The following is a 25,731-nucleotide window of genomic DNA, read 5'->3' on the forward strand; positions in this document are numbered from 1 at the left end:
GCTTCACTGTCCTTGTTTTTATTAGTCAATTTACACGCTCGAAACCAAACCCAATCTTAAAGAAAAAGTCTGCCTGAAAACAAAATACCAAAATGCAAAGAGACAAAAATCCCACAGCACTTGAATGTCAGCTTTTGTAAGAATCCCAAAAACACGCAGAGTAAACAGTAGTTTGCCTGTGCAGTGACTAAAGCAAACACGCAGAAATCTTTTGTGTTTGATGTTCTTGTTTTTCTCTCCACCTCTGCCTCCTCCTGTGAAGTGCTTGAATAAAGGACAGAGCTGACCCGCGCGTTGTCGGAGCTAACACAGCATCATTCAGAAAGAATGCAGGGGATTTTACTAAGAATGTCCCGGCTGATGGGTCACTTTGCTTTGGAATCAAAAGACGCAACGTTTTAAAGTGTGTGTGTGTGTGTGTGGGTGTGTGTTTGTGTGTGCAAGAGGCAGCTTTGGCTTTTCTTTCTGCTATTGGTAAACTTACATTAACTGCCTTCTAAGGCTATCAACAGTGTACACACACTGAAGTCAGTGCGCTGCATTTCAAGACTGGACGCTCTCAACATAAAATGAGCTTCTCACACGTGAAATCCCATTGAGAATCCTAATGCATTTTTCCTTTTATAGAAGGAACTTCAATTCGACACAAAAATCTGTCAGGATAGATCTGACACGAAACACCCCTCTCGCACCACACGCCTGGCCTGCTTGACACCTCCCCTGACGAGAATAAACAGTCTCTGTCATGTGTACATTAAAGTTGACCTTTCCGTCAGAAGTGATCACTGAAGCCCTCTCTTCCTCACATCTTCCCCACCCGTCCCCTGCCTCCTCCTCCCCCCCGCCTTCAAACACGGCCTTCAAGGTGTGTGGCTTTCAGGGCCGCTCCCCCTTACCTTGTCCTGAAGTTAGCCGGGTGTGGATGCCCGTCGTACAAAGATAAAAAGTCATATTCCTCCTCCACGGCGAAAGATTGAAAAACTATATGAATCCTGTTCCCCTCCTCGGCAACAATCACCCAGGTACAGTTCGCTCCGTTTGGATATCCGTACGGAAACCCGGGGCTTTCTATCGTCCCATTCCTCCCTTTTAATGTGCCTCCACAAGTATGGATAAAACCTGGAGAGAAAGAAAAACAAACATCCAGTTATTAAATTGTTTTCTCGTTTTTTTAATTTTTCTGTAGGTTTTTTGCAGTCTAACTACGTCTACATGCTTTGTGCTACTGTAGCCAATCATATATCATAATGTTCAGCTCATTCAGAAGATGGGTGCCGTGACTTTTGGGTTTTGTAACTTTTAGTCTTTTAGCATTTTAGCATTTATTTTAATTCACATATACTTTCCTCATAGAAATCCATTGAGATCTCTTAAATTGCTTCAAAAAATTGGTTCTTTTTCTTAAAATCTACTTCAGCATATTTGATCGGTTTTGTCTTCTTATACTCCTTTTAGCTTTTAACTACCATTCTGATACTTTTCTTGAGCCTTTTTCTCCTTTCAGCTTTTAACTATCATTTTGTTACTTTTAACTTTCAGCTAGCATTTTGATACTTCTAATTTTTCTAATCTTTTATTGTTTAATTAGAGTTTTGATTGTTTTAGGTTTTAGCCAGTGATTTCCTTTTTTAGCTTTAACAACTCAGTTTAAGCTTCTTCAGCAAATTCAGCGCTGTCACTTAGCTCTAAGCATTCACACTTCTATTATCTTCTGTTAATAAATGCATTTCATGTTTCTGTGACACGTGCAAGAACAAAAACAGTCACAAACAAAAAGGGAGGTTAAATTATTACGCTAAACTTCACCTGGTGCGAGCATCGGAGCAGCAATAAATCAGGTGAATGGGAATTTCAAACATTAATGTGCAGATTGCTATGCAAAACAAGATTTTATTGTAACAACTGCACAACACCCTGTAAAGTTCAGGTGCAAGAGTTCTTCAGCTGAGAGCAAATTGTTCGGAAAATCCACTTTGCTCTCAGCTGGCGGAAGCTGTGAAGGAAATCTGGCAACCAGCTGACAACGAGCCAAATTTTGTGTTTTCACATACTTTTTCTGTTTTCCTCCAAATAAAAAAGAAATAAGGCAGAACACCTGCTGCTGGAGTAATGGGACAAAGATGCATAATTGTGGATGTATTTTGTTTTTATCTGGTTTTATTGAATAGAGTGGCTTTACGCAAAATTACTGTTAGTTTGCTTTTTGTTTTTTTGTAGTTGTTGTTGTTTAGTTTTTCTCCAAAGGTCAGAAAGTTTCAAAGAAAAGCAACAAGCCAGGTTTTCCAAACTGGTGCCACAAGCTGTTAACAGTCAGAACCACAAGAAACGGAACTTCTTTGCACCATTATTGTTGCAAATCAGTCTTTTGTCCAAGCATCATCCATCCATCCATCCATCCATCCATCCATCCATCCATCCATCCATCCATCCATCCATCCATCCATCCATCCATCCATCCATCCATCCATCCATCTCCTTTACCTGCTTCTCCTTTCTGGCTCGTAGGGAGCTGGTACCTATCTGTAGCAGTCACTGTGCGAGAGGCGGAGTAGACAGATCGCAAAGANATCCATCCATCCATCCATCCATCCATCCATCCATCCATCATTACTACTACTAATAATCATAAGAAGAAAAATAATAATAATAATAATAATAATAATAATACTTTTTTTCTGTGATATTTAAAACACTCAAGGACACATTACATCAAAACAGGCAAATACTATAGTTAAAACAAGCAAATATCACAGTTAGAGTATGCAAATAAACGAGCAGATAGGGCAGATATCTGCCAGAGAGGGGAGCAGCACAGCTAAAGGCTCTCAAACCCATTGTGGATAGGTTGGCAGATGGAATGGAGAGCTGGGAAGAGGAGGAAGATCAGACGGTCCTGGAGTGTAAGGCTGGAGAGTTTCACAGAGACACGGAGGAGCAAGATTATGGACACCCATGAAAGTGAGGAGGAGAATCTTAAACTGAATGTGAAACTGGACAGAGAGCCAGTGGAGCCACCTGACAATTGGAGTGACACGTTCAGCCGTTGAAGTTCTGGTAGCAGAATTCTGGACCAACTAAAGTTTATGGATTGATTTGCGTGGTAGACCAGAGAGAGGACAATTACAGTAATCGATGCGAGATGTAACAAGGCCATGAATGAGAGTGGCTCTGCTGCTGGTTGTGAGTAATTTATAATGACAGCTGATGGTATGTAGATGAAAATAAGCCGAACGAGTGAGGGTATTGATGTGTTTTTCAAAAGAAAGTGTACTATCGAGGATGAAACCCAGACTCTTAACATGAGGGGAAGAATGGATAGCAGAATTGTCTATGGTGACTGAGAAACAAGGAGATCCTTCCATCCATTTTCTTTCACCTATCCATGGTCAGGTCACAGAGGCAACAGGTGCATGAGGGAAACACAGACATCTGGCACTCTCCAGCACTTCCTGGTGGATCCCAAGGCACTCCCAGACCAGAGACAATATAGAATCACACCTTTGTGTATTTCCTGGAGTCTCCTCTCAGTAGGATATGTCCAGAAAACATCCTAAGGGAGGATTCCAGGAGAACCACCTCAACTGACTCCTTTCAATGCGTAGCAGCAGAGGCTCTGCTCCAAGGTCCTCTCGGATGACGTCGCTCCTCACCCTATCATTAAAGCTGAGCCCGACCATCCTATTAAGGAATCTCATTTCAGCTGCTTTTATCTTGTTCCTTTGGTCATGATCCAGACCTCATGCGTAGCTGGTTAACCAGTGTTGTGATGATGTAAATATGTACTTGCGTCTGAGCTAAGCTGCTCAAAGAATCTCACTTCCCTTCACCCTCCCACATCCGTTACACTGCCACGTTTACACAAACAGTACACTGACATGCTCCCATACACGCCGCGTCACCGTGCTAAAAGTGGGCCCTTTTTATTTCAGGCTATCTTGCATGTTGTCTAATGAAATCCAAACTTAATTAAGATGCATGGTTTACCCTGCACAATTTACTCCTAGTGTAATTAGCTTTTCACAGTTGGTAGGTAAAGAATGTTTTGCATAGACTTGGCCAAACACACACACACACACACACACACACACACACACACACACACACACACACACACACACACACACACACACACACACACACACATATACACACATACACATTTCAGAGTATGGTGATGGTGGTGGTGGGTGGGTGAACAATGGGGGGGGGGGGTTTAATAACACAGATGACTTGGCAGCTATACAACTCAGATGGCCTTTAACTAGACAGACGGTGGCAATTTTTTCCTAATAATATGTTTGCATTCTTACGAACGGATGGGTCAAAATGTCAGACACACTGTTTTACCTCTCGTTGGTTGTTTTGCTTGAATTGCTTTCGACAAACAAACTTTATGGCTGTTTTAATTTTCTCAATTAAATAAAAAGTAAATCCCAAACACATGTCCAGTGTTAACCCACAAAAGTCTTATTACTCAATCCCTGTCCAAAAGAGTCCGCAGAGGCTGCAATAATAAAAAGGCCTTGCATTCCAGGAATGAATGTCACCCACCATCCTTTCATGCCAGAGTTTTGAACTAAAACCATCTTATGTTGAAAAATGACAGAGTTCCAACTATTTTCGACAACCTTCAACAACAAACAAATAATCAGATGTCTCAGATGTCATTCTAGGAGTATTGTTACAAACTCTCAGCTACTACCACACCAAATCTTTTGCCATTTTTGTGTTGGCTACTATGGATTAGCCATGGTGACCATCTTGAATTGGATTAAGTCCAAAAGATAATCAGTTGCTGATGTACATCTGTGGCTTACTCTCTGAAAGTATTCTTAAAAATTATCCAGTGGTTCATGACATATTTTGCTAACAGATAAACAGGGTTGACTCTAACTGTTATTGCTACAAACTTAGGCAAAAATCTTGCATAATGAGTAGCACCTAGAGTATGTATTGTGAATTCCTCTCAGCCATTTTAGTGTCAAGATCAGTTGGCTGTGGCAGCCATCTTGAATTGAATTGACTCCAAAATGTAATCAGTTGTAGATGTACATTCATTGATTATTTCCTGAAAGTTTCAGTAAAATCCACCCAGAGCTTAATGAGACATTCTGCTAACAGACGGGCAGAGTTAAGTCCTTGTAGTTAAAAAGCAAATGAAAGCAAATAATCCAATATTTTAAAATGTAATATCAATTACTGTGATATGTTTCTGCTTCATGAGGAATTCTCACCAAGGTTTGCTGCGTGTCTAAGTTGCCATTAGTTCCAGCAAAGCAGAGCAAACGGCATAATAATGGCAAATTTTACAGCATTAAAACACAGAGGGTCAACAGACTCCTACCTGTGTCATGCTGCATTCAAGTGCTCTCTGAAAAATTAATACCAGAACACGCCTGATCAATCATCGGGTCAAATTACAAGTACAAATGGGAAAATGTGAATGGCTGATGTAAAACATAAAAACTGCAAATTCGAGCACACAAATGGAATGTGGTGTTTGTGAGCATGAAGTTGTAAGACAGGTTTGAATTTATTTTGTGTTTTACAAAATGCGCCATAGATATGTTTTCAACTTAAAGCCACAATCTTCATGTAAAGCTGTATGCAGACGGTAAAAAAAAGGAAAAGCTTATGAAGAGGATTCAAAAGAGCTGTTAACAGCAGTGAAAAGTATAATAGACTCGTGACAAAAGTGTGGCAGAAACATCTCCGTTTTGAGACTGAGCCCAATTCCTGCAGTTGGTCTGTTTCGGCTCAGCTTTAGTTTCAACTTTATTTGGTTCATTCTCATGCAGGGATTGGACAGTAATGAGGGCTGGGACGCAGAACCTGACACGACACGAATACTGATGTCTGACTCCTTTCCTTTAAAAGTCATCCTCTCCATTTCTATAAACCTGATTATAAAACACACACATCACCAAAATTCTGATTTCTCTGCCTATCAACACAGTATACTAAGAACAGTGAAATAAAACACACACATATGAGTTCATGGTGAAGAGCAGTCATGTGTTTGTGTAAGTTCTGTGTTCATTTGTCTCTCCGTCTGTTAGCAAAATATCTCATGAACAACTGGGCAGATTTTGATGTAACACTCAGAGAGTTATCCCTAGATGTACATCTACAACTGATTACCTTTTGAAATCAACCCAATTCAAGATGGCTGCTGCAGCTATTTGACCTTGGCAAACACAAAAAATGATATAGCTTAGTGAATTTTGAAGATATAGAGCTAAAATTTGATGTGGTAGAAGCTGAGAGTCATCCCCATCACATACTTTGAGCACTAACTAATCCCATGGAATTTTAATTTGAAACTCTGGCATTCAAGGCAGCGGGAGATATGCAAGTGACTACAACTCATCCACTTTTACAGCAAAATAGCTAAAATTTGGTGTGGTAGTAGCTGAGAGTCATCCCCAACATATATTTTCAGTACAAATAGATTGCACAAGACTTTGTTTAAAATTTTGGTAATGCTAGTTTTATTTGCTACCTAAATTTAATTTAAATAAAACAACCACCACCAATCAAACAAAAATTTGATCACAATGGTTCCTACACAGCTAGATGTTTTCTACCTTAACAAGCTTGATAAAGCCGCAGTTAAAGATGACGTGGATTGAAATGACAGTTTTACCTTTCTTTGTATAGAAGCAGAATTATTTAATTCTTTGAATGCTTCCCCACCTAAATGGCTCCAGTTTTGCATCGGAACAAGACAAACCCAAAAAGTTCTAGTTGTGCAAAGCTTTGTGTGGTGGTGACAGAAACCAACAGCTTTAAGGAGCTGCTTCGAAACAAACATTTATTTCTGACACAGAATGATGCTTCTTGGAAAAGACTTAGTCCAAACCTACGAGCAGAAATCCACCCGGAGCAGGTTACATTTGCAAGAGAAGTTACCATAGTGATGTGACGTTGAAACATTTAGGCTTTGGGCTACATACCGAGCTAATCCATTACTCTTGCTTCATAGTACAACCCTCTTATCTCCTGTGAACTTTCCTAACCTAAATGGTTGTGCTAAACTACTTCCCCCCTCCTCCCCCTAAAAAGCAGGGGTTGGTTATACCATCCCTGCATGTGCTTTAGAGCGAGACTGTTAAAACAGTCCAGTAAAAAATGTATAAACCTCAGGCATGCAGTTTTAATCAGTGATACTTAACCAAGAGTGCAAATCAAATGAAGGAGACATGACTTCCTGACCATACTATTTTGTAACTGTGTTAGTGAGGCTTACCATTACCCTGAAGTGATTCAGTCTGAGGATCAGACGAAGCCAAACCCCTGTAAATCCTCATCAAAGCACTTAAAGTAGAATATTGTTTAGTTTTAGTTTTGTTGTTGTTAGCACCTGAAACTTTCCGGTGTTTAGTCATCTCACGAGCGGTCGATGACTAATGCTGTAAAATATTCAGGGTAAAGCTGACGGTATAAAGTGCTTTGCAGCCGTGGTTGGGTGGGCTGTTTTGATATCTTTGGGATAACGGAACAGATGCTCGCTGCAAAGATTCGGCTTCTTTCTTCTCCTCCTGATCTGTGTGTTCGTTTCACTGAGCGTCATCCTTCCCTTGAATGGCAACCGGCTTACACAAAATGCATTTCTTTCCCTCTTCTCAAACTCAACTTGTTTAATCACCGCAAAGAGATGGAGAAAAATTTCTGAAACAATAAAAAAACATATTGTCCCTGAGATTTTTCTCTTTTTTTTATCTCTCAGCAGCTGTCTCTCCTTCTTTGTATTTTGTGTTTTTGCCCACACAAATCTTTACGAATTAAAGGGGTTAGTATTTCTGGAAAGAATGCATCATCTGCCTCCTTTAAGACAGAGGTTTAAACTAAGATTATCTGAGGATGAGAAGGGACAGAGTAGTAGCAGTTTGGGTCAAACACTGTAAATGACGTTATGCTCAATCTAATGAGATATTACAAGATCTTGCTGAATCTGTTGATGCTTATAGAATGTGTTGGGGATGATGCTCAGCTACTACCACACCCATCTTAATCTCAATTTCTGTAAAATTGGCTGAGTTATAGTCAGTTTAGCTTTCTTTAGGATAAGATAGCTGTGGCAGCCATCTTGAATTGTGTTGACTCCAAAAATTATTCAGTTGTAGATGTACATCCACTGATTACTTTCCAAAAGTTTTATGAAAATCTGTCCAGTGTATTAAAATAACTTTTGCTAAGACAGACAGAGTTGTGTTCAATAGTTAATGGCAAAGTTTTAAAAAAACAGATCTCATCAATTAATGTTCAGAGTTTAAATAGAGATTAGTCTCAGCTACAAACACACCAAATTTTAGCTCAGAACCTGTAAAATTAACTGAGTTACGGCCTTTCTTGTGTTTCTTAGGACTGCTTTCTTGTGGCGGCCATCTTGAATCTTCTTGACTCGAAAAGTTAAACACTTGTAGAGGTACTTTCAGTGATTACTTTCTGAGGGTTTATTAAAATGCGTTGAGTGGTTCATGATATATTATGGTACAAACAAACACCCACAGACATAGGCGAAAACATTATTGCTCTGCCTTTGCCTTTAGCGGAGAGCAATAAATATTCAGGGTAAAGCTGACATTATGAAGCGCTTTGCAGTGGTGGTTGAGTGGATTGTTTTGATGTTTTAGGGATAACTGAACAGATGCTCTCTGCGAAGATTCAGCCTCCTGCTTTCCAACTTCTCCTCTGATCTGTTTCGTTGAGCGTCATCCTTCCCTCAAATGGCAACAGTCTTCCACAAAATGCATTCCTTTCCCTCGACTCAAACTCCACTTTTTTAATCACCTCAAAGACAAAATTACTGGAAGAAATCTGGAAACAACTGTCCTGAGGTTCTTTCTCTATTTCTTTGTCTCTACCTCTCAGCAGCTCCCTTTCCACCTGGTTTCTTTCTTCTTTTTTCTTTTTAAAGCGAGCCTTTAGGAATTCCAATCCCCTTTCCAGTGCTGTGGATTATGCAAGCTTGTAATATGTTAAGCGCTGTCAGTTCCATGAAAGCTGTATCTACAAAAAGAGCCATGTAAACATTTGCGTTGTCCCTTCAAAGCAGGACGTGCAGATAACACGCCCTTCCTCGTACGGAGAGGAGGAAGCTACATGCTGAAATCATTGGTTATCTTGGCTTGTCGCGTGCATACTTTGGATTCCACCGTCACCACTCAGTCGCCCGCTCTGACCTCTATCATCAACACAATCCCTGGAGTCTTCTCCGACCTCGTATTTGTGCCACACAGCAGCGCTGTCCATAAATTGTGATTAGAAACCAAATTAAGAACACGCTGTGATTGCACAGCAGGGGGAAGATTTGGTTTCGAAATATCAGCCGGTGCCGTGTGAAACGATGGTGGCGGAGACAAAAGACCTCAGCAGGTGGAGAAAACCGTCCCCCAAATCATCCCATCTCTTCCTTAGATACTTATATATACATACAAATACTACTTTCTACCCCGCGGCCTCATGTTTGATGCTGTTAACAGATTGTTGAAGTTAACAGAGTCAGGAAAAAGGCAGTTACCTCCCTCTCTGTGATGAAGTGTCTAAAGGTGTGTGTGTGTGTGTGTGTGTGTGTGTCAGTCTGAGCTGTAGGTGTGTGTCTGTTTGCATTCGAGAGGGTGCATATTTATCCGAGCCATGGATGTGCTCCCTCCTCTGCAGTGAATACACAGGTTTTGGGGCAGAATGAAACAGTTAATGAGCCACTGTTGAAGCGTGGATGGAAAATAAGCCAGATTTTGTGAACAAAATATGTTCTGCATCGGAGAGGGTATCGTTTTATTCTCCAGGCTTAAACAAATTTGTTACAGACTAAATTAGTTATTCAAGGTTTACTTAAAGCATGGCAGAAAAAAATGGAAGACAGCGTTTCGGCGTTCTCTTGCATACACTGGTTTATGAAAAGTAAACTGGCAACATGTTGTCAAGCATTTATTGCAGATTTGTACGGGGGCCATAAAAGGCTAACGATTATCTGCAGCAGGAGAGGAAAGCAGGCGTTGATTGCTTTTCATTTTATTATGAGTGGAATACAGACCACAGTGGAAAGGATGATTGATGATCCAGTAGGTATGAGGAATTGCTCTTTGCATTTGAAACTTGGCTTTATGATGATGAGGTTGAAATGTCGACTGGACTTATTCATTCATGCATTTATAAACATCCCCCAGAAGAGTGGCCAGAGTGGAACACCGCGGTTCAAACTGAGCAGCAGCTTTCAGTGTCAGCTGTACTCAGACTGCACTCATTTCACAATAAAAGACATCAACTCATCAACTCATCAACTCGTGGTCTGGAGAAATTACTGTGTTCTATTTTCCCTGTTTAGTTGCCCTCAAAGTGATTCAACTATGGTGTATGCATAAGACCCAGTTTGGTACAAACCTCAGTATGAGGGTCATGGTTCAGTGTGGTTCAGTACAACACAAAAAATGAAAAAAATACCTAAATTCATATATAATCATATAAACAACTAATAAACCTCCCAGAACTACAAACAGAAAAAAAATCTAAGCTTGTTAATAGGGGACTTCTAAAGTAGCAGATCGTACGACAGGGTAAGAATTGTCATTTGGTTTTCCCTGTAGAACAAAAACCTCATAGCTTTCTGTCTTATTCCTTCAATTGGGTCTCAATTGTGTCCTTCAGGCCATGTGTCAAAAAAAAAACTTTGTTAAACTCCAAAACTTCAGTTTTGGAGTTTAACAAAGTTTTTTTTAAAAATATCTACCTTTTGTTGAAACAATAGTTCCAAAATGCTCTGCGCCCACTAACCCATTTGTGTGGATGTGGTGGATGGAGTGCAGCTTGCTGCCGTGTGGGCAGTCTGTGACCTCAGAAAACACACACAAACTCTGGAGTTTCACCAACAGAGTGATCACACTGAGGCCTTAATTTCATTTTTATTTTCATGATGCTTGGTGTGTTTCTTAGCTCTCAAACTGCAGCTGGAAAAACAAAAGCTACTTCTCATATTTTTTGTCAGTGCTGAACTCGAGAGCATTTTGTACATAAGCCTCCTCTTTGCTTTGTTTATTCTTCCGCTTCCATTTCCATTTCCATCCAGCTTTGACAAAAAAAAAAAAAAAGCACATCCAAATATGTCACTTGATTAGGAATTGTGTGCTTTGAATTTTGGTACAAGTACATCATATTGTGTGAATGAAATTTGCTAAAAATTGTATTTAAAAAAAAAGGAAAAATAATAAAAACTTTTACATACAGAACAGGGTTTTTTCATAAAATGATGGCAAAAACCAAGTCCATTTTTTAGCTCTACAGCTCGGACATCATAGTAAAAACATCTTTTTGAAGGTTTTTTTTAAATATCTTTCACTGGTTTTGCACATAGGTTTTATGATTTTTGAAGATTTTACCACAAAATATTCAGCCTTCAGTGTGATGACATCACACACCGACTTCCGTGCTGTCTAAACTTCCCAACATTTTTGAAAACAAACTCTTCTTCTACAGTTTCTGCACTAAAACATAAACATTTTGTCGTTTTTCACAGAGTGAGTCCCTCGCTTCTAAAAGACTTGTAGTTTTTCTTTACACACTATATGTTTGAGGCTCAATTTCTAGTTGGTGTTTCTGTCTGCCTGTTTGGTGAAATGGGGTGTGCTCCCCCTACATCCACTCCTCCCCAGAAAAAGGCAGGAATCATCGTGGCAACCAGTGACTCACTGGATTTTACATTATTCAGCAGGTTCATCCCATCATGGATGCCCACATAAATCCTTTATGATTTTAGCAATATTGTCATCATTAAAACTTTTAATTTGGTGAAAATTGAATAAAGGAAGAGGGTTTTACCCTGGAGTCTTACAATAAAGCTTGTAGATCCCCTTCGTCAATTGGCTATCCTCCACTGATTTATATAGCAGCCTGCACAAGACCATAAATTTTTATCTAATCCAGCAAAATTCTTTGTCTTACAGCAATCACTGCAATAAAGAAATTACAGAAATTACTTTTTTGTGCCCTTGTTAATAGATTTCAATTTGCTGCCAATTAAAGAAATATTGTCACACCCCCTTTAGCACAGGCTATTGTAAACCTTGGGATTAATGGAGGGAAATTGCACACTGTCCTCAAATACCATTTAAATCGTGAACTAAAGATTTCAGAGACTTATTACTTGGTTTGTTTCTTTGGATCTTTTAAGAGCAACGTGTCTAAACATCAGCATAAAACACACTTTTTGTCATGGATATTTTAGTTGAAGTAAAAGTACATCTCTTGTGCAGGGACTTTTATTTTTAGGTCTTTACATTTACATTCCTGAGTTAGTCTAAAGACACAGGTCATCTGGGGTTCACTTATGGTCCTTTCCACAAGCTGGCACGTATTTCTGAAGCCTTAATGAAATCTCTGGGTATATGGTTTAGTCAATTATAGTCCAGGATTACAGTAACAAAGCCCTCTTACATAGCATCTCTTTCACACAATGTTCCTTCCAGCTGATTTTTGAGGTCATAGCGAAACACTTGACCCCACTCGTCTCATCTCTTCTGCCTCACATGCGTTTTTGGAGATGGTTGTACAGACACAAATTAGCCTAACCCTTAAAGAGAGCCTTCAGTTTTCTGCCTGACAGTTCACACGCAGCGAATCGAGCGCAGACTAGTAATCAGCAAAATGTTGGAGGAACACGGTTTTATTCTCAAATGGCCTATTTAGTATTTTCCATTGTCTGAAATTTGGCCTTGGGTAGTAGGGAAGGATTGCTCTTTATGCACAGTCATGACATGAGTTGATCTGGCCCAGGTTATTAAAGCTCTGTACCAGTAACCTAACAGCCAACTGTGCAGGAAATAAACCAGCTGCACTCACTACGTTTTCCATTACATGGTAACCCAGGTAACTTCAGATTTGACGGTAGATTCAGTCCTCTGTTTTCTGTCTTTTTTAGAGGTTTGTGAAGAAATTGTACTTTTATTGATTAATTTACAGTTTATTGTGACATTTTTCTTAACAATCTTTTTCAAGACAAGAAAAGGACATGCAATTAATTCCTATATTCCCATTCTTCAGCTGGGATAATATCTAAAGAATGAAAAGAGTAAAATTTAATTTTAGATTTGATATTCAATAAATTGTACAAGCAAAGCATTTTAAGTTGTTTTTTTTTATTTAAAACATTAAAGGCAAAGCAGATTTTTGAAGGAATGGATTTTCAATCTCATTCAATTAGAATAAGTCTGAATTAAAAAAACAAACAAAAATTGTCATGATTGATTATTTTTCTGTTTTTTTAAGTCAGTTGCAATGTGACACAACCAAAAAGTATGTTTTCAAAGACAGAAAACTTTTTACTCTTTATAACAGGGTCTTTTTAAAAGCTTTCCAGTCTTGGAAGAACAGATGCTACTGCACCAATATCAAAGTCATTTGGTAGATCCTTTGAACCAAAGACACATTATTCTCCCCCACATACACACATATTTACTCACTGACACCGTGTGCATGTGTCATGAGCCATGCAGCAGAGGATGGGTGAGATGAACTGTTTGTTATGAGCTCTGAGATGCTGGAAGTTGTTTCAAGCTTTATTACACCTTTCCTTGAAAGCAGCTGAGGTTTAACTGAATGCTCTCTGCAGCACAGAGGTTTAAGTTGTCAAACTCTGCAGTTGTTCTACATTCTTTTGAATATTTGAAAGGTTATTTTACATCTGTTTGTAACATTATGACCAGCTTGTGACAAATACAAATGGAAATGCTTTGAGAAATGATGATTTTTATGTTCATTAAAAGTGTTCCTGGAAGGGATAGTTCAGATCTTTTGAACTGGGGTTGTGTGGAAAAGTTGAGAGTAAAACAGTATCTTACCTGTTGCACAAAACAGTGTGGCAAGACCAAAGTGGATTCCTGCAGTCTTAAAACAACTCCAGTCTGAACATTTCATAGCAGTTTATGCAAACACTGTTTGATAAACTTTTACACTGCCACCAATTTTGTAATGAACCGTTGTTTAAATCAAGCTATTTGTAAGCATAAGCATATTCGCAGCAGCAGCATGTAGTGTCTAGCAGGAATATCATAATATTTCTGCAGGAATAACCATGTGAAGCAAAACAGACAATGATTTGAAGTTTTATTAAATAAAGTCAGCATTAACTGCTTTGAAACTTTTGGTCTTGGACTCTTGGACTAGCCTTCAGCTCATAAATTCAGTCAGAATCAAACTCAATTTTACCGAACTAGTGTTGTTCAAAAAATTATCTACAGCAGGTAAGTTATTAATTATTCGTAACTTTTACAGAGCCACTCTTCAAAAGATCTGACCTATCTGTTTAAAGTGATCTCATGATATTGTGTAATATTTGACAGCAACAATATTAGAATGTGTGCAAATGGTCTGATTATTATTATCTATAGAAAAGGCCCATTGTATCAACAATAACACACAGAGAGAAAAAAAATAGTACAACTTAAATACTCACACAAGCAAATATTCACAGCAGTCTGAATGAAATTATAACAAAATTGCATGAATAACTAAATAAGCCAGAATGCTGTATTCTATATGTTAAAAAATAATGAGCCTGTTCTGACCTCTATTAGGACCACCAGGTAAATCAGAGCTAGAATTTTGCCTTCACATTTATCTTTTCCATTCCAAAGGCTAATATTCACAGCCCAACAAGCTACATTCTTTCTCCTTTTGTTTTTGGCAGGTAATATGTTACACGTGTGTGTCTGCTTGAATCTCCACATTCTCCCAACTGTGCACTTAATCACGGACCTCCCTCGCTCCAGAAGGCTTTTTATTGTCATTTATCATGATGGTCTGTCACAAAAAAAAAAAAATGCAAGGGGAGGCTATTGCACCAGTCGTAGCCATCACAGTTAAAGTGCAAAGAAAAGAAGAAAATCCTGCATTGATTTGCACCTGACCTTAAAAGATGAGTCAGCCAGTATAGAGATATCCATCAGTGAAGCTCTGGTTACAGAACGCTGAAAAGATAGAGTCCTTACCCAGCAAAAACAAAGGTCAACAAACATCCTGGTGGGTTTCATTTGTTGCACAGATGCTGTTGCACTGTTGCATTCACACCTTTTACAAAACAACACGAAGGAGAAAAAAATTGCATTGCACATTTTTGATTATATTGACTTTATTGAGACCAATGTTCTAAAAGAAAAACAATATAAGCAATTCTGGGAAATAATTTTCACAATTTGAACAGTAAGATAAGCTAATCAAAACAGATTCAACTGCAAAGTATTTCTTGAAGGTATGCCTATCTCCCCCTGCCTTGCATGCCAGAGTTTTAAAGGAAAATTCCATGTAATTAGTTGGCGCTCAATGTATGGGATGGGGATGAATCTCAGCTACTACCACATCAAATTTTTACTCAGTATCTATAAAATTCACTAAGTTATATACTTTTTTGTGTTTGCCAAGGTCAAATGGATGTGGCAGCCATCTTAAATTAGGGTGACTCCAAAAGTTAATCAGTTGTAGATATACAATCAAAGAGTACTTTTTGAGAGTTTCATCAAAATAAGTCCAGTGGTTCTTGAGATATTTTGCTAACGTAGAGGCAGTACTGTACTGGCAGTACTGTACTGGCAGTAATAAAAGGCACTATGTAATTAAACTGTGCTGATTTACCACCACACCTTTAGGTCATGAATCACAGTGTCATAGCAGAGCTATAGCCACTTTTCACCATGATAATATATTTAAAAAGCTTTTTTTTAGAAAATAAAGAACTTTTCCCCCAGACTTTTTTCTTTTTGGTTTTTTTTTTGGACAAACTATGCCCTGAGCCACGGACATGAAATAGGGATGGAAGAGAAACTGCTTTTTCATCAGCACAACCAGGAACACAACAGTAATGACTGCAAGAGCTGCGACAACAACCTCCGTAGACAGAAATCTTAAAGTGATGTCCCCATAGAAAAGGATTTTGTCTGCATGGCCGCACTGCACCCTCACAATTCATACTGATAGAATGTGTATAATCGCAACCCCCTTACTACGCTTGTCTGCATGCTTGATGAAAGGGAAATGGGCTCCCTACAACAAAAACAGAAAAGAGGCTTTCTAGCGAACGACTATTACCTCATGAGTGTGTCAGCGCAATTTGCAAAAGGGCTCAGAAATATTCCATTTGGTGGTTTTAAATTGCCAACCGCTGAGGTGAAAAATACTAAAATCAAATACATTGACGCTCTTAAACGCAGCAGGCGCATAAGCAAATACACACACCAAATGGTCGCTATTGCACCGGGAAATAACAGAGGTTGTGTGTCTGGGTAGCCGAGTGTAATAACGATTTCCTAAAATCTGTGTGCTGCTGGTTGCTTTAGCTCCTTCCCAACAGATATGGTACTTTATGGCTACACACTAGTACTGCCTCAAAGTAGCCGTATTGCACCTGATGCCAGACCACCACTGTAAGAGCTGCTGTACAACACAAAACCAAGAGCCAAATGCACATCTAATAGGAGGCTTGTCTCTCTGGCCTCCAATCTCCCAAACAAACAAAAACATCAACGCTTCACTTTCCCCCTGAAAAGGGAAAAGAAAAGCACAACAATCTGTCTTCCTCTACCTGAAGACAACCGCACGGACTAAAACATTTTTCAACAGTTTTTACTCTCCGGGTAAACACTGTCTTCGAGTTAAAAGGCACACTTACAGGCTTACAAACAGCCTTATTAATGTGTAGCTGGGTGTATATGTATACATTCTGCTTAATTTGTTTGACCATTTCTGCACAGGCTGCTACCCCTGCAGGAAAGAAAAGTAATGGAGGCAGCAGTTTAGTTCTGCAGATTTAGATCATCCATGCAAAAAAGTAACAGCTGCTGCAGATTTAACACTTTCTCCACCTGCAGGCGATAGTTATTTTATGAATCTCAGGAAACTTTTCTGGTTTTTTTTTTCTTTTCTTTTCTTTTTGCATGCGTCTATGAATGCTTATCTGTATTTGTGACCTCTTGGGTGAAATAAATTGAATAGGAAAAACAGAATATTTCTGTGCAACAGTAACGTGAGCTGAATCATGTATATGCAGTACAAACAGGGATGCATCACGGCCCTGAAGCACCTGGTTTTAAACTATTCTTACATGTCTCCCAGTGGGTTTAAACCTTGGCCTTAAAACGATAGTTCAATGGAAAGGTTATGAACAATTAATACACTGCTGGATTAAAAATAACCATATCTGAAACCCAGCTCTGGGTCAAATTAGGACCAAGCTAACCCTGGGTAGTTTACTTAGCAGGGCTGGGTTATCACTTTCACCCACCATACTGGGTTACATAGTTTGACTGATTTGCTGAAATAGAGCAACTAATAGGTTGAGTTAAAAAGAACAACCCAATATCTGGGTTATTAGATCTCCAACTTGGGTTGGTGCTAGCTAACTGGTGCTAACTGCTGTTAGCATCAGCTAGCTAGCACCAACTAACACTTTTATAGGAACCCAAATTGACTGTCTAGTGCCAACTAAAGTTATTAACAAAGACAATGTTTAAACATTTTCTTACAAGTTGATTTTACCGTCATACCTTTACTTATTACATCTTATAGCAGAGGATCAGTCAGGTCTAATTTGGCCAACTTCTGGCTTAAAATGGTGGACTGTAAAGAATGACATGGCTCATCTCTGAAACAACAACCAGGTAAAACTTTTAGACCCAGTATTTGGTCTAACCAACCAAAACCTGTGACCCAACAGCTTTAACCCATAAAACTGAGTTACCAAAATAACCCAGCAGTTTTTATTGTGTAACTTAGCTTTTGTAGTGTAGATAGCTCTTTGAGCAGCTATCTACAAGAGGTTAAAAAGTATTTATTTATAACCTTTTCAATGAAGCTCACTTTGAAAGCTTTGAATGATCATTTTTAGAAAAGTCACAGCAGGCTTTAAGCAACTGATATAAATACTGACTCCATTTTTTACAAGCATTCATAGCTGTTTTCTGTGACAGCCAGGGCTTGAAATGGGCCAGTACTCAGCAGTGTGCAGTACCAGTATGTCTAAATATTTGTCCTTACCTTTTGATACGCAGCAACAGCGTCGCCGACAGTAAGTTACACCTAATTCGTATAAACTACATTACCCACAGCACATTGGTAGACATGACCTACTCCACATGGCTTCTGATTGGGTCGGATATAAAGGATCAAGTGACGCGTTACTAATGAGAAATGATGAGTAGTTATAACTTAGGTACAGGTAGTACCCTCTAGGTGTTTCTTTTAAAGCACTCTAGAGCTAAACTTAGCCTCACAATAACAAACTGTTGTACATGAAGACAAATCAGGAGAATTGTGATATTAGTTAATTGAGACTTTTCAGCTTTATGGGTGAAATAAGACATTCTGCTGTAAAAAAAAAAAAAAATAATATATATATATATATATATATATATATATATATATATATATATATATATTTATGTTTAGGTGAATGGATGGAGGAGAGTACTGGCACCTTTTTCCCCAGACTTCAGTCACTGATGACAACTGATTGTTTTTTGACAGCTGACCTTGTAGTTGCATTATTATTATTCAATCAATGAGATGTTTCAGATATAAAGTTAGACCTACTAAGAAATAATGGTGTTTGGAATTCAGTTTGGAGTTTCAAAAAGAATCTGCAACAACCAACATCCTATTCCCAAGGCTATTCATTACAAAGAAAGAAAGCCTTCAAATCCTAACACTTCTTAATAAGCTGCAAAAGGAAAAGAAAAACACTGATAATTTTTCCTCCAAATGATTCAAGTAGACTTTCAGAAAGGGCAGCTTGATACATACAGTATCTCAGGTTATGACCTCTTAACATTCATTAAACAGGCTATATATGAATGAGTAATCTACTTTAAGAAATGCGCATCGCACCCCTAAAATCATCAGTTCTTCAACAAGAATATATATATTCGAAAAAAAAGACTGAAGCTTGCCTCAAGATCAAGATCAAGACTTTCTACAGCTGGCAGGCAATGAACCTGCTTTTCAGATATTTGAACAACTCGAGTTTAAAACAAACTGTAAAGGACATCAGTGAGAAACCTTAGGGCCTGTGCTGGGATCAAACCTACAACCTTGAAACTGTAAATATGTGATCTTACCCACTGAGCTCATTAGCCTTTACAATCTGAGAAGAAATACTGGTGTAGTTCTAATTTAGGTGAAGCAGGGGGTATGTTCTGCCTCAGTTTGCATGAATATATTCCAGGGTTCTGGAAGTACAGTCACTAAGCAGTCTTTATATAGATCGCTTTTGTTAAAATCTTTCATTCATCCAAAAACTACAGGGTTTAAATCCAAAAAAAAAGTTTTTAGTGGCTGAAAGAAAATGGACGTGTATTTTAGTTGGTTGAAACTGATGTTGGTGTATTATGTTAACCTGCCATTCATCTGTTCTCCCGATCCACACCAATATCTCACCTTGACACCTTTATTTAGACATCAAGTTGCACATTAAGCTCTTACATACATGGAAATAATATTTCTGCAGAGCAGAAAACACAAACAAAATCTCAGAATTGGAGTTTTGAAATTGAATTTGCTTTGAAACTTGCAGAGTTTAATCAGATTTTAAATGAATCTGATATTTTCTTCACAATCTAAGGCCTTATTTCACTCTGAAACACATTCGAGGAAGTCTAGCTTCAAAACCACTAAAATGTATTTTATATACAGTATAAATGACTTACAGGCAGATTTTAAAACAACCTAATCAAGAATTTGAATGCTCTGTTGAGTTGAATTAGTTTTGCTGTATTTTTGTCAAAATTTGTTACTATTTATAACGTTTCAGATGCCATTGCTGTTAGAATAAAACCTTATATCTCCAAAAATGCAGTTTTGACACAAACACAAAAAAATCTTTCTTTACAATTAAATAAACAGTGTGGTCACCAGTTTAGCTCCTTTTGACTCTTTTCATTGGTTAGCCAGCTATAAAACTACAGACAGATGTGAAGAGTGAATGACAGTGTTGGTTTATACAAAAAACATGAAATTTATTGTTTTTGGCTGACAGTGATATTTTACTATTAAATGACTGAATTTGTATTAATTATGACATTTTTTTAGGTGGAAAACATTGTGGTTACATTATAAAACGTGAAATCCAGACAAATAAATGCAGAAAAAAAAGAATTTTAGGGTAAACCAAAAAACTATTACTTACTTACAGGCCACAGACCGAAACGTCTCTAAAATGACAAAGAACCCTTCCAAAAGCCCAAACTGTAAAACAAACAGCATTAAATACTTGAACAAACAGCATCTTACTGTCTTCAGCTCTAACTGTTTAATTGTGATGCCTGTTAAACTGTAAAGAATCTGTTGTTTTCCTCCTCTAACCTGCTGCTGCTGCTGTCAGCACTCGCAATTTCCACAGGTTGGACTGGAAGTGCAGTTTTGAAATTGCTGTCACATTTCTTTCTTTATTTATTTATTTCCCTCAGCAGTGAGATGATAGTGTTTGGACTTGTGTTCACCCTTCCCGTATCACTGACACTGCAGATCCTTGTTCCTGCTCTTAGAGCCAGAATTAGACATGATTTCAGGCAGGAAATGAAAACAGAAGCCTGAAGGTACACAGCTACCGGACCAAACATACAAACCAAATGTTCCCGTCGAAGCTGCAAGTACGTAGTTAATAAAACACTGTGGACAAGCGTGTTTCGGGGTGCTTTTTAAACACAGGGGACAAAGGTGGGCGAACATTTGCTTTTAGAAATGTGGCTCCTGTGGCTGGGATGAAAGGCTAATGTACACAGCATGGCACCCTTAAATCACATTAACAGTCAATCAATAATTTTTCTGCAGAAGTCTGGATCTGTTTCTTTGCCTGAAATATCTTTTAACACTGAACAAAGGACTTCAGTCCACTCAAAAGAGTTCAGTATTCAAGAACGGTTGGGATTATATGCCCAACCACTTACCTTCTGTCTGATTCTACATTGGTAAAAACAATCTGTTGCTTCCTCCTCAGCATCAATAGGCTGGTTTATTTTAGAGTACATCTGCCAAAATAAACAAGTTTTCACATAATTATGACTATCTAAGATAATCAATTCAGTATAATCTTAATAAACATTCTGATTTATAAGCATTAGAAACAAATGTGTAAAAATCACTGGAATGTCATGTATTGAAGTCTGAGAAACTGAATTTAAAAAAGGAGAATTGTGAAGGAAAATGTTCACTACCCCATAATACCAAATAATGTAGGTGTGTAGAACCCAAATTATACTAACATGAAGTATTTACTATGAAATTAGTGCTGTTATTACTGAGAAAGGTTTATTTTTAGATAGCTTGGAGTTTGGGTCAGTTTTAATGTGCATCTTTTTATTTTAGAAAGGTGACAAAGTGGGAGGTAAAATGGCTATAAAATTAAAAGGGAAAAGGAAGCTTAGTGTATGCAGAACTATGCAGAGGCTTAATTCATCTGTCATTTTTTTATATTTAACTTTCAAGGCATCAGATTTTTTTTGTTGTTTCATTTAATTCTTGACTTTGTTTTTTTTTTTTTTTTGGTGAAGTGGCTGAACATTTTCAGAAAAAGTAAAAAAAATATTATTTTTTTGTTTAACTCTGACCTATGATTCATTCAGGCGCCTGAAAGCCTCCTAAATTCAGGGGATGAACCAGCGTTGTGTCGACATATAACTGACAGCTTAGAATAAAACCAACTTTAAGGCAGATCTTTAGGCACTTGGTTACAAGCAGCCTGTCAAAGAAACACAATTTGTTACATTTTCTTTTGTTAACTCAATGAAAAATACTAAAAGTAACACAGTTTCACTCCAATAAAATAATATTTTCACCCCAACAAGGTGATTCTCCAAAACCTGTCAGCTGAAAACTTTCACACCCAGTCTCTCAGGTCCTTTGTCGGGTCTTTGCTGGATTTTTCTGACATGACTTTCAGATACTGTTTATCGGACACTTCTTCTTTTGTCCTCCCTGTGTTCACTTTCCTCATTTTTTAAAGCACAAACTGCGCACGGTCAGGTCGAGGTCACGAACAAGGACTGGACCAAAAAAAAATGAGTGGATGAGTGGAAAGAGCAGAAAAACTTTCAAAAAGACCTTCAGAAAGCTTTAAAATATTAATCAAGACCGGTTTAAAAGATTACAAGAAAGTCTGGCTGCTTGGGAGAAAAATAAGATGAAACTAAAATATCAGTTCTTGAAGGAATGCATATCACTCGCTGCCTCTCATGCCGGAGATTTAAACTAAAATCATTTCATGGGAAGGAGTAACAGTTTTGGTTTGACCTTGTAAACGATGTGTGCAATCTGATGGAGTTGAGATATCTCCTGAGACGTGTTAGCGCTCAGATTATGTGCTGAGGATGACTCTCAGCTACTCCTGCACCAAATTTAGCTTAATATCTGTGAAACTGGCTGACTCATAAGCATCTTTGTGTTGGCTGAGATAGATAGATAGATAGATAGATAGATAGATAGATAGATAGATAGATAGATAGATAGATAGATAGATAGATAGATAGATAGATAGATAGATAGATAGATAGATAGATAGATAGATAGATAGATAGATAGATAGATAGATAGATAGATAGATAGATAGATTTCAACCATAGTTTCAATCATATTTACCTACTAAATTTCCTTAGCTGAGACATTTGAGTTGAGAGGAACAAGTCATTTTTTTCCGTTTATTGATACTAAAATATGTTGCTGAGTGACAGCAGCTTTCACTACCTCCTCAGTCACCTTCAGACACTTCTCTCTGGTTTCCTGATCACTCCGTGGTTCTGCCTGTTCTCCTGTCACACATCACAAATCCAGCCAACAGCCACAGAAGCAAACTGAAGGAGCCGTGGGCACAGCAGAGAAACAGAGAAAAGGGATGAGTGGATTTGCACTGTTACGCTTTATCAAAAACAATACCACTGAAAATGTATTAAAATCCAAATCCCAACTTGATTCAAATGAAAAGCCTAACCCTCCTTGAAGGAATGCATGTCATCCGTGCCTTTCATGCCAGCGTTTTAGGCTAAAATGATCTTATTATAAAAAATGATGAAGTTGTAGCTGTTTGAGACAAACCTTGAAAATAACTTATGGGCAGTCTCACGCAAAACTGCATCTGACATGATCTGCTCACGCCTGGAGTGACTGACTGTCAGCTACAACCACAACAAACTTTAGCCCAATATCTGTAAAATTCACTAAGTTGTAGCCATTTTTGTGTTGGCTAAGGTTGATAGGCTGTGACAGCCATCTTGAATTGAGTTCTCTTGCTTGAATTGTATTTACTCCAAAACTTAATGAGTTGTAGATGTTCATTCCTTCATTATTTTCTGAAAGTTTCATTATAATTTATCCAGTGGTTCATGAGATATTTTACAGATAAACAGACAGTTAACTTCAATAGCTGATGATAAATGTGATTAGTTAACTCTCCGAGGATATGTTGGGAATGAACCTTAGCTACAACAACACCAAAATTCTGCTTAGTCTCTGTAAAATTGACTGAGTTACAGTCATTTTTTGTGTTTGCTAACGTTGTTTGGTTGCTTTGCCATCTTGAAATGGTTTGACTCACAGAGGTAATCACTTGTAAATGTACATCCAGTTTTTCTTTTTGAAGAGTTTAATTTGTCAACTGGTTCATGAGATATTTTGCCAACAGAAAACAAAAACATTGCCATTCTGCCTTTGCCTTTGGCAGCAGGTGATAAAAATATGCAGCAGGGTCACATTTATGGCCCCTGTAGATACTCAGACTAAAACACTGTGTTCTGTTTTGATGGAATAGTTTCAGCCCTCCGTCCCAGGTGCAATGTCACTGCACAATTCTACCGTATCAGCCTTTTGAAGATTTTAATCTTGATTAAGGTTAAACAAAAATACACATTTTTAGTATCAAGCATGTCTCCAGGCAGTTAGCCGAGGTTAATCCACTCAGATAAAGAAAAAAAAAGGCTCCTGAGGTTTGTGATGCAGTCCACCTTGAATCTGTGGCCCTGACTCTAGAAGCAGCCTCCAGTGAACCTATTATATTTAATCTCAACAAACTGCTGGCTATTTTTCTTCCTGAAGACAAGATATTGCCAATATCTCATCGCCGAGAGAACTGCCAGTATTGTAAGTGACTTAAGCGGCGCCGGTAAACTATCTTCACTGGGACTCATCAGCAGCAGCTTCTGAGAGTCCGGCCCAGGACCGGAGCCACGGGCAGGAGGCCGGCGAGCACTGCGCTCTGTTCTGGAGCCGTTCGTGAAGATAGCATGGAGCAGAACATTACTGCTCGTCCTGTAGAGATGAAGACCCTTAAAGGCAGAGGGATAACGCCGTACATTCCTCGTAGATAAAGTAGAATTACACAGACAAATTGTAATCCCCATTAGCCTCAGTAGCCCTTCTATCTTGTTTACATGATTACAATGAGATAAAGTGTTCATCAGTGGCTTAGTGATCAGATTACAGTCTGTTCACAAACCACCTGATTAACTTCAATTAGTGATTTCTGTTGGAAAGTTTTTTTTTAAAAAGTCTCTTTTTTTAGGTAGAATTTTAAAGTAAATAGGAAAATCATTGATAATACGAACAATATGGTGAAACAAACAGACATTTTATCGTTTGCTACCAAAAGACAGGTGATAACGTTTTTGTCTGTGTCTCTGTGTGTATGTTCTAGTGTTTATGTGTCTGTCTGTTAGCAAAATATCTCATGAACCACTGGACAGATTTTAGTGAGACTCTGACAAAGTAATTATTGGATGTACATCTAAACTCAACTTGGAGTCAACCCAGTTCAAGATTCTTGCTCAGCTAATCAGTCTTAGCCAACACAAAAATGGCTATAACTGTCAAATCTCTAGATATGAGCTAACATTGGTGTTGTGGCAGTAGCTGAGAGTCACAGCACATACTCTAAGCCCAACAAGATGAAGCATGATCAAAAGATTTCACATCATGTTATTTCTGAGGTTTGACCAAATTGGCTTAAACTGTCATTTCTCAACATAAGATGATCTTTGTCTAACTGTCCTATGGAAAGCAATGAGCAATATGCATTCTTTCAAAGAATGCCATCCATCCATCCATCCTGCTGCCAAAGGTGAAGGTGGAGCAATAATGTTTTTGCCCGTGTCTTTGTGAGCTTGTATTAGCGCAAAATCTCATGAATCACTAAGCAAATTTTAATGAAACTCTTTGAAAGTAACCATTGGATGTACATCTGCAACTGATTAATAACTTTTGAAGTCAGTCCAATCCAATATTGCTATTACAGCAAAGCAAACATAGGAAACATACATTTTACAGATTTTAAAGCTGAAAGTAACCCAACACATACTCCGACTGCTAACAGATTCAGAGATGCCACAATATATCGCATGAGATTGCACATTATGTTGTTTTCAATGTTTATCAAAAATGACTACAATTGATGTCAGGAGATGGTGATAACTTGGTGAACTTAGAATTTGAATTGTGCATGTGGATTCTGGCCCACTGTAATTGAAAAAAGTAAGATGCTGTGGTGGAAAACTCTTCACCGAAGGAATCTATTTTTTTTTTCTGGTATCATTATCTTTGCAGGAAAAGTGAGTCACAGTCCAGATCTGGTGGGTATCTTTTTATCTCTGCAAACATTGTGTCAACTGTCAGAGCAGTGGAACAACAGCTGTTCAGCGCTTCTTCCTCCACTCTTTTCCAAAAAGAAAAGTGGGGACCTTCTCCTTCTCCTCCTCCTCCCTCTGTTCC

General features: G+C 38.3%; 1 protein-coding gene across 3 annotated transcripts in view; it reads right to left on the bottom strand.

Annotated features, from left to right (window-relative positions):
• The window catches only part of LOC108232275 (CUB and sushi domain-containing protein 3), a 291,392-nt gene that overhangs the window by 262,598 nt on the left and 3,063 nt on the right, over positions 1-25,731 (bottom strand). For all 3 annotated transcript variants that reach the window (XM_017409915.3, XM_017409916.3, XM_017409917.3), the window contains exon 2: positions 897-1,119. In XM_017409915.3, coding sequence (XP_017265404.1) covers positions 897-1,119 — 223 coding nt within the window. The remainder of the gene's footprint in view (positions 1-896; positions 1,120-25,731) is intronic.

This window comes from Kryptolebias marmoratus, linkage group LG16 (assembly GCF_001649575.2).
Source record: "Kryptolebias marmoratus isolate JLee-2015 linkage group LG16, ASM164957v2, whole genome shotgun sequence".
NCBI classification, from domain to species: domain Eukaryota; kingdom Metazoa; phylum Chordata; class Actinopteri; order Cyprinodontiformes; family Rivulidae; genus Kryptolebias; species Kryptolebias marmoratus.